This window comes from Cariama cristata, unplaced genomic scaffold (genome assembly GCF_000690535.1).
Source record: "Cariama cristata isolate BGI_N322 unplaced genomic scaffold, ASM69053v1 scaffold4392, whole genome shotgun sequence".
NCBI lineage: Eukaryota > Metazoa > Chordata > Aves > Cariamiformes > Cariamidae > Cariama > Cariama cristata.
Window position 1 is genome coordinate 10,295 of NW_009605349.1, and position 10,160 is coordinate 20,454.

At 41.8% G+C, this 10,160-nt stretch overlaps 1 protein-coding gene across 1 annotated transcript in view; it reads left to right on the forward strand.

The window, feature by feature from the left end:
• CASC4 (cancer susceptibility candidate 4) overlaps nucleotides 1–10,160 on the forward strand; it is a 17,185-nt gene that overhangs the window by 3,844 nt on the left and 3,181 nt on the right. The window contains exons 5-8 of the mRNA XM_009695902.1: nucleotides 444–524; nucleotides 887–985; nucleotides 2,416–2,589; nucleotides 8,272–8,439. Coding sequence (XP_009694204.1) covers nucleotides 444–524; nucleotides 887–985; nucleotides 2,416–2,589; nucleotides 8,272–8,439 — 522 coding nt within the window. The remainder of the gene's footprint in view (nucleotides 1–443; nucleotides 525–886; nucleotides 986–2,415; nucleotides 2,590–8,271; nucleotides 8,440–10,160) is intronic.

Sequence of the window (10,160 nt, forward strand, 5' to 3'; positions counted from 1 at the left end):
ACCTTTGGTTATCAGGAGCTGTACCGGAGGCTCTCGGTGAGTAACTGTTGCGGTTGTTTCCTCCCTGTAGGCCTCTCTGAAAGGCAGATGGGTTCCCTGTGTTCCTACTTCTTGTGCTGCTGAATCAGCACCTTTTTGTATCAGTTCAGTGTCTGTTCTGGCCAGCTTCTTGCAGCAGGCTTTTTTCACTCTGCTACCAAGAGCAAGGCATCTGTTTCCCATCCTTTTCTGAAGATTGCGCTGACTTTGGGAGCACTGCTCCAAAGCAGTCTTCAGTGACTTTGACAGTACAGTATAAGGAGTGTTGTAGTTGCATTATCAATATGGGACATGTTCTGTGGATAAAGGAATTTTCTTCTGGTCTTAGAGCCTTCCACGAGAGGGAAATTCGCTGTTCAAACTTAAAGGTTAATAAGGCAGAATATTGTATTCTTGTCTTACAGAGAAAATCAAACCAGGAGGAGATGCAGGCATGCCTGAAATAGAAGATAATGACCCTGCTAAAGCTGAAGATACTCCCACTGGTTAGGAGAAATATTCTAATACTTTCACATTTGGGTTCTTGGTGGTGTATATATTCTGTTTGAATACCATGTGTTTCATAGTCAATGCAAAGCTTTAAAATCTGTCTATGGTAATAAAATTCAAGTGGGGTGTAAGATTGGATAATTTTTACCCTGCTTGATAGGTTTGAATTCTCAAAACTGAATGCTTCTGATAATTTGCCCTGCCCCCCCCCTTGTATTTTATATTGTCATCTTTGGTTTAAAAACATGAAAACAACAACAACTACCACAAAAAACTTCACAGGATTGTTAGAGGAAGACCTCATATATAGTGTCTGTTTGTTTCATGTTAATTTTTTTGTCCATGTGTTTTGCTTTAGCTTTAAAGAAGCCACTTATTTCGGCTCCTAAAAGTGAAGATCATCAGCCTGTTATAAATCTTCCCACTGAACAGCCCCATGCTCCAAATCTAGCACCAGGTAAAATTCTTATTAGCAGGTGACAAGTCAACCTTTTGTAGGGAACTTACCGTTTAATATCTGCTACCGTATTGTGAATGTTAGATGTACATGGCCAGCTCCCTTTTCATGTTTGATACGGTTACAAAAAGAAAAACAACGATCCGTTTCTGCAGGAAACAAGATTGAGAGTGTGTTCTTAGTCTGGCTTCCTGAGGCACTGAGGTTGCTGGTTGTATGATCTCTTTTTGTCCTCCCCTCACCCAGTAATTTCTGAGCCTTTTGACCAACTTCAGCCAAATTTGAGAGTTGGAAGTTTCAGAGATAAGTGCTTCAAGATTTCTCCACTGAACAGAGGAGAGTAATTGAAATTAGTATTCATCCTTAGGGGTACTAATTAGACAGGGCTGCAACATATCATCAGGAGTTGATTGTTGATCTGTTGTTAGCCAGTTATATTCAGAGACTAATCAGTGGTACAATCTCTTGCTCAGTGTCCTCCTGTTTCTGTGAACAGCTCACTTGAGGGTGATGTGGAGGAGGTTTAGGACATGAGAGAACTAAAAGTACTGCAGTGAAAGGGTTTAGAAGAATTGCAGTTAGAAAGGACACAAATCCATAGAAAATGTACTTAAATTTCTTACTCGTGGATCGAGTCACTTTGCTTTAATGTCAAAGAGAACGTTAGGTTATATCTGCACTGCAAGTGGCACGTTCAAGTGCTGTCCTGCGAAAAAACATTAAATATAACGTACTCATTATATATTTGTGACGTAACAAAAAACTTCAAGCTGTTTGGTCATGCCCGTTGTTGGTTCTTTTGAAAAAAAGGCAACAGAAGTATTTCTTAACTTCTTTCCTTTTGCAGTGGATGCGTAAGCAGATTAGAATACCAGAACTAGTGAGCTCAAAGTCTGTATACACATTTAAAGTTTATTATTTCCAAATGTCAAATCTTTTAAATAGTTCATTTCCTTTTGTTGTTCTGAGGTAGTCCTTCATTTTGACTTTTATTAATGAGAAAACATAAAAGATAGCAAGTGAAAAGCTTGTTTCGTGGAATTTAGAGTTTATCAACAGAAGGTGGATGCCAATTTCAGGGGGACCAAGGTTTTCTGTATTCCTTGGTTATGTAGTCCTGTGATTCTGCTTATTTTTAGCATAACTTCTGTGACTTACTGCAACCTTCTCCTCAGATCATAGCTCTTGAAACAATAAATGATGCTTAGTAGATTTGAAAAGCAGAATCAGAGGGAGGATTAAAAAAAAACCCATAAATGTATTACGGTTCTGGGCTTCATCAAGCACTTAAGTACATACAGAAAATCAGCTGAGGAGGTAACGACTTAGGATTGATTATGTATTAAAATGCAACGAATTATCTTTTGCGGTAACATTATAGCCTTCTTTTGGAACCATGTAAAAACCGAACGAACTTCCTCATTCTGTAGGTTTGCGCAGTGACAATGATGGAAATGCTGATATTGCGAAGCAGATACCTCCAAATTCTCTCCAGCACTTAAATTTTGAAGAAAATATGGAAAATCAGAAAGAACACAAAATTGAGACAGACCATATAAAAATTCCGAAGAGCAGAGTTAGTGACTTGCAGAAGATGAAGCAAAGTAAGTTGGCCAATATCATAGACTTCAATATATTAAGAAAATCACTTCATTTTCTGTCTGTAACAGCGCTTGTCTGGAAAATAGGAACCATTACAGCAGGTGGCCTTCTGGAGAGTAAGCCTGAAAAGAAATGTAATATATTAGTGTGTAAACGATATTCCTTATTGTGTCATTTTTCATATACATATATATATTCAGTCATTAAAAAAATTATTTGCTTATAGGTGTTTAAAAGGCTTTTGGAAATTACTAAACGTTTGAATAGATTAAGTCAAGTTACTTCTATTCACACTGTATTACGTGACTTAAATACCATGCTTTGGACAATGTCCGAAGAATTCAGCCCTGACGTAGGGGGTCTTTGTGGTGGTATATGTGTATTGGCCAGACGTTTGTTCTTTGCTGTGATGAGGAAGTTTTCCAGAACCCTTCTCTTCCACGGCTGCTCAAGGAAGAAGCCTTCAGACAGGAGCAGATCACCTGTGTGATGGTGGTCGTGCGGGCAGCCAGGAGGTGAGAGCTTGCACACAGACCTCCAGCTGTTGGCCTGCGCTGGGCTTTGGGATGCGTCTCTGCCTTGCGGCTGATACCCTGACACTGGGAGAGTGTTACGCCTGCAGCATTTCATTTGGCATCTTCCTGTAGGGACGCCGCATTGAAACAAGTTTCTTGTGGTATCAGCAGAGATACTATATTCCTAAGTATTAGTATAGAGTATACTGACTAGGTATGCCTTAACCTAGTTATTTTTAAAGAACCATTTGTTTAGCATTTGGGTGTGGAAGGGGCATTAGGAAGAAAAAAACATAGTGCTGAAACATCTCTTACTGTTTTTTTTTTATCCAAATAAGATTTTTTTCTTTATTTTATATAGCTATATAAATTCAACTTTAAATTTCTTTGTACTCACAGCTAAGCAGTTTTAATGTAGGCTTTGATTTCTATTATTAAAATCTGTCTGTATTCCAAGATGACAAGTTACTACATCAGAACAGCTGTCTTCAGAGCCACAAGAACTGGGAGGAGAAAAGGATTCTATAGCCTTCTGCCAGAAACCTGTGTTAATTCTCTGTATCGGATAAACAGGGGTAGGGAAATAGCCATTTTGTGGAAATAGAATCATGAATTGATTTCAGTGATCAGCGAAAAGAATTCTGAAAGCTAGGGTCACTCCCAGGAACATGAAACTGTGAATTCATTTTTGTTATAAAAGTTTTAGTTTGGGAAGTTTCCTTCATTAGAGTTAAGTTGTTGTGGTTCCTTTTCACACTCTTGAACATGACTGGTGATTTCATAGCTTGGAGAAATTGCAGGAAAAAAGCATTAGCCTCTAGCAATCTCTTAAATATTCCTTGAATAACAGAGAAATAAGTTTAAAATAATACTCCATTTATTCTTGTAAAACATTGTGGTTGCTATTCTGAAGCAGAGGTTCAATTAAAACGGGGTCTGTGAGCACACAGTCAGATTTGCTTAGCAGATAGCTGCAGGGTGTCTGTGGGCATCAAGGGGTGTAGGGGGATGTGGGAGTTCAGTGTGTTCTCTCCTGCTCCCCCCAGGCCCTTGTGGCCCCCCAAAGGGTCAGCGCCCAAACCCCTCCGAGAGGTTTAAGAAGCTACCCGAAATGGTTTCAAAACCATTAACAACTTCGGGAGTTACCATCATACCGCAAGAAGGCGCATCTTTAAAAAGCGAACGGAAAGAGGATTTGAGGAGTTCTAGAGACCCAGCAGCCCAGCTCTGATACCTGGAAAGGTAACAGAACAAATTCTCATCAGTTTGGATATAATGTGACAAGTGGCTAATGTCAATTTTTCAAGAACAGATTGTGACAAAGTGATACGATCCGAAAAGGAACAAAAGCAGTAAAAACAGGAATGTGACTTTGTCATAGGCAAATTAATGGAGACCTGGTCAGGAATAAATTGCCATTTGGTGGGTGCAGGACTTTTAAGAAAAGAGTATTCCAGGCATAGGTATCACCAACAGATTTATTTGAGAAGCTTCTGTGAGGTTTACAAAGAGGCCTCCTTTGCTTGGCAGTGTTTGGTATTTGAGTGTTGGATGATAAGCAACATATGAGATGTGATTTCAGCAACATAAAAGTTTGTAAACATAACAGTAGTCCGCAACTAAGAATGCAGAATTACCCATGCAGAGTAGGTGACAAGTAGCAAGTGAGCAGTTCGGTCAAAATCGATGTGGTCGACAGTGGATATTAGTTACTAACAAACATTTGCAGTGAGCTTTTTCTTCTGGGATGTGTTAGCAAAAGGAATGTCAAATAAGATAATGAGATGGAGTAACTAACTCTGTTTTACCTAGTGCTTGTGAGGCCATCCTCTGGCTTTAAATGTCAAACAAAGATGATGGGAAGCTGGAAGGAATTCAGAGGAGAGGGGGGGGAAAAAAGTTTAGTATGAGGGGGGGAAAGAAGCTCTAAAAAGACCAGGGTTGAGGAGGTAGGGAATGGACATCAATTTACTCTTGTTTTTTAGAAACAGATCTTTAGGGAAAGCTTCAGTTACTTCAGTATCACTCGTGGATCTTTCTGACGTGGTGGGGATAGGTGTGTTCAGAATTGGCATGCAACCTGTGCAAGCCTTTCTTCCACTCCGTGTATCCTGATATGTGCAAGACTATTTAGTTTATCAAAGGAGCTTCTTGAAGATCCTGTGCTCGTCTGGCTGAGTGACTACAGCTGAAATGACAGAGCTTCATAGGTCAGTTGCTGGGGTTTTTTAGTGGATGGGCTGTCTTCCCTGGTTATTGATTAAATGCTAGGGAGGCCAGGCTTTGTAGGCAGGAGCGGTGAATGAAATGTCTCCATTGTAGGCTGTGAATGGGTACTGAAGAGTCAGTAATTGTCCCTGAATAGTCTTTTCCTTTTCTCTTTGCTCCTTCATCTTTGAGATAACTTACATTGTAATGATGCAAGGAGGGAGAGAGTCTGCCACGTATGGAAATAGCTAATCCAGGTTTGCAGAAGATTTATTTCCTGATAGGTCAGCAGTGGCTGTTTGGAAAGGTCCATTGGTGATACATTCATCCCTCTGCTATGGAGGAGCCCAGCTCTGGCGCATGGCTTTCAGTGCAGGCAGTTGCCTGGCTGGGGTTCTTGTTCCTGAGCTCTTCAGATCTTGCTGTGCAGGAGCCCGTGGGATGAGACTAGTCACCATCACTGGTCAGGGTATCTGCCATATCTGTCCGGTCTCAGAATAGGGAACTTCTTCCCACAAGATGTTTTCCTTTTTTATTTTGATAGCATAGATTTAAAAAGTAACTTTGGTACAGAGATGGGCACGTTGTGGCCATGCGGTATCAGGAGAAGCAGCACCTGAAAGTGACTGCAGGAACGTCACTATTTGTGCTCTTACCTGGCACCCTGGGAAAAGCTGGGTGCAGCAAACCTCTGGTCTGCGCTGCTGTTTGAAGTTGTCTGTAAGCAGGTGGACCACTGCTCCGAGTCGTGTGTTTGTAAGGATCCAGCATTGAGTAATAATACCCCACGTGTCTATTCAGAATTCATTTCAGCAGATGTTACTTGCAGATTTTAGCATCAGTGACATCCTTACGGGGCATCCCGTGCTATCACTAACCTCTTGTGCTTCATGACAAGTAGTCAGCCCGTGTAATGCCTGCGTTATGGCCACTGACTCGTGTTTGGAGTGATTTGAGATCTGCAGCACCATCGGGATTGCAGATCTCGTCTGCCCGTTTCAGCAACCTGAAATTGGTGCATTGCTGGCTCGAGCTACCAGCGACTCCTGTCGTGGTGTTTGCCTGCACTCTTGGTATCCCAAGACCGTTATGTGCCATGTGTTAGAGACTGATGTTCTCCCAGCGTTGTGTGAGAAGTCACCTACTGCCTACATCTTTTGTACACCTGACTGCACGCACAGGCAGTGGAGGTGCTGTTGAGACCGCCTAGCCCAGAACGACTGCCGGTGAGGTTTGTGTAGCTTTGAGGTTTGAAGGTAGCTTTAGCTAAAATACTGAACGCTTGAAGCAGAATGAAGCACCCGTAGTGAAAGGGGAGCTGCATCCTGAAGCTGTGCTGGAACCCCAGCTCGCCAGGGCCGTCCTGTACGCTGGGGTGCTTGGGCGAGCTCCAGCTCACAGGCCTGTATGAACCTGCTGTGGTTCCTAGGATCTCCTTCTAATATTTTAACCTTTCCTTCTGTCAGCTTGAATTTACTCAGTACTTGTTCGTCACAGTATTTCTGGCATACCTACAGGCTTAGTTTTGCTGTAAGTTAAGTGCATTCGGTTGTCTTTCCATAGCTTGTTTTATATTTAACATGTGCAAATTTTACAGTTCTGTCTGCTTTTTATATATAATGCAGTGTCCAAAAATACAAACAATAATAGCAAGGATTACTCAAATTAGAGATGAATAGTGAATGAATAATATAGGTAACTTCTGATTTCTAAACAGATCATAGTTTTTTCTTGCTTGTTATTTATGAAAATAACTGAAACTTCTGTTTTTGTACATTTGAACTGCACTAGATGTGATTCTTCTGCTTTTCTTCCCCACCCAGATAAACACTACGTTACTGTTTCTGTCCTGATTTTTATGTACTGCCACATATGATAGTTTTCATTGTTTTAAGAAATAATTTCATTTTTGCATCGTCCACTGTAACCCATCTCCCCTTTTTTAATCCTAATGTTGAAATCGTATTCTCTAGTTTTACTTCTCTGTTTAATCGCTTCCACTGTGAATCACTTAACTTACCAGACTTTTTTTCTCAGTCCATTTCCAGTCTGTAAAGATTGTATCGCACTTTAATCCTCTTTTTTCCATTTATACATAATCCCTCTGGACTTGTATCCTCTGCAGACTCAGTGTTGCATTCTTTAGGCAACGGGCAAGCAGACTGAACTGCATTGGACTTGAACAGATCTCCTGGTATCCCATTAAACACCAGCTCTGAACTTGACATCACACCATTAATCTTTCATTGTGTGCTCGGTTGACTGTCTAGTCATTTCATACTTCCACCTAATTCTCATTTTTCTTGTGTATTGTTTCAGTCTCTGGAACTACTCTGAATTCTTTGCTGGGACACAAAAATACTGGATTCAGAATGTTTTGAAAACTGTTAAAGCTTAGTAGGAAACCAGAGTGTAAAGACAAATTAATTGGGTAGTTAAAAAAAATCCGTTCAGAGATGCAAGGCAGATCTTTGGTAGGTTTTTACCCTTGACAGTACGGTACACGCTCTGCAGACGTTACCGTATACAGTGTCAGCAATGTATTGCTCCATGGTGTGTAGAAAAGTGCCAGTCCTCCTCAGGAAAAAAGTCTAGGTACAAAAACTTCCACTTAGGCGCTTCAACATTTTAAGAAAACTTTTATTAGTGTTTGTAGGTAATCCAAGATGGAGCTTTTTGTTTGGATGCTTACTCTGGCTCTTTTCTCCAGAGTGAAGCTTATCACCATCGGATTTCACAAGATCCAAATGCCGGCTGACCGAGTACGGCCCTTTTGCAGGGAGGTGATCCAGAAGCCTCGTTGTTCTCCCCCTGCCCGAGCCCTCTCCCTTCTACCCTCCTTCTCCTCCAGCTGGAAGTACTACAACCCCCCGACTATCTTAACCTGCCGTCTGCTTTCGTTTAGAATCTTCCTATTTCTTTCCTCTCTGCTTCTGACTTAATCCTTTGCCTACTTCACAGGCCGATTCTTTGATGAGAATGAATCCCCTGTTGATCCGCAGCAGGGTTCTAAACTGGCAGATTATAATGGGGATGATGGTAACGTGGGTGAGTATGAGGCAGACAAACAGGCTGAGCTGGCTTACAATGAGGAAGAGGATGGTGATGGTGGAGAAGAAGACGTCCAAGGTGAGCTTGGGCCTTATCTCCATCCCACTGTAATAAAATCCATGCTGAGTTTACTTGTTGAATTTGTGTAAAGCCTCGCTATTTTTAGCTGATCACAAATTTCTAATACAGAATAAATAAGCTTTAGGCAATCTTTACAATTCGGTCTTGCTCTCCGTTTGAAAGCACCGTCACAGCAGTTCTCAGTGAGAGGATTCTGATGCCTTATTGCAGTCATGTATGTGGTTTCTGCTGGGAAAGTCAAGACACCTCAAATTTCAGAAATGGTTTCGTCTAAAACCCCAAATCTGGTATCTAGCAATTTGAGATGTAGTCTTTGACGTTACTAAAGCAATTTTCAAATACAGAAGCATAGGTTTTTTTGACTACTGCTTTTGTGACGCCTGCCTTGAGGCGGTATGCAATTGAGGTCTCAGTCAGCAATTCCAAGTGTAATTTTTGTGCATTCTACACAGATTCAACAGGCTTCTGGTTTTCCTTGCTAACCAAACTTCAAAACTCCTTAATCTGGTGCTAGCCTAATACCTGTATCTGCATGTTCACCACCTCTTGTTCTGCATGCATTTCAGTGCATTGCCTCTCCATCGCTTGTCTGCCATGTATCTGCCACGTCGTCTACCATTCTCCATCGAGTTGTTTGGTAATGTTTTGTGAAAGGCTTGCATGTCCGTAGGGTGAAAATGTTTACCTAAACATATATAGTATTTCCAATTAAGGAAAGCGCAAAATAAAGAAAGGGGAAAAAAAAAAAAAACCACAACCCAAACCTGACTTAAGTTCTACAGGCACCCTGATTTTGATCCTCATAATGCAAGTTTTTTAGCAGGTAGTTTTTCAGATGTGTATTTAATTGGTATCCAAGCATAATTAATGGGAAAAGCTGGTGAACAGCAACTGATTTCTGTGGGCATGCATCTCACTATGCAGTGCAAGCATTTTTTGGCTGGGCTGGTAGTTTGAAACTCCTGAACAAGCAAAAGTATGGCTCGGAACCCCGGGGCAATTAATTAACTTACTGATAAAAATGAAAACTGTGTTGCTGCTCCAGAAGATGTGGCCTGTTTTGTTACACTTTTGCTCAAAACTAGCCGTGGGTGTTGGTCACTCTGGATTGCTAACGTCTGTTCCTCTGGATGGGTTATTACTGGGTTGTAATTTGCTCTACGAGCTGGCTTCTAAATGAAGGTACAAAAGTGTATACAGCTGCTTCTGTTGATGCTGTGGAAGTAGGAGGCTTGCTTCTAGTGATTATGAACTCGTAATGAAAAGGAAAGCACGGTATGTCGCACACGTTTGTATGTCTAAGCTCTGCGCTGCAAGTTGAAGCAGCTGTGTGCGTTGGGTTTTTCATGGTTTTTTAGTTCAGTTCCCCTTAGCAAGCAGTGGGTGATGCCCGGCTCCTCACCACAAGAGTTCCATAACCAGACTTGAGAAGCCAATTCCTGAAGTTTTAACCAAGGCCGCGTAACTGTTAACTGAATCCCTGCGAACGCCTGCCGTTCACCTCGCCCAGCCCTTGGGCTCGTCTCTGCCCGCAGCCGGGGGTGGGAGGAGGTGGGCCGCCCAAGCCGTGCAGGGACGCAGCTCTTGCTGTACCCCAGAGCTCCCTGCTGGTTTGCTTATCGGCACAAATACATCGCGACGGAGGCCTTCACAGGGACACGAACGGCATTAGGTAGCAAGAGTCAGTATTGTGTATGCTGTAGGCTGTTGCCAGTAAT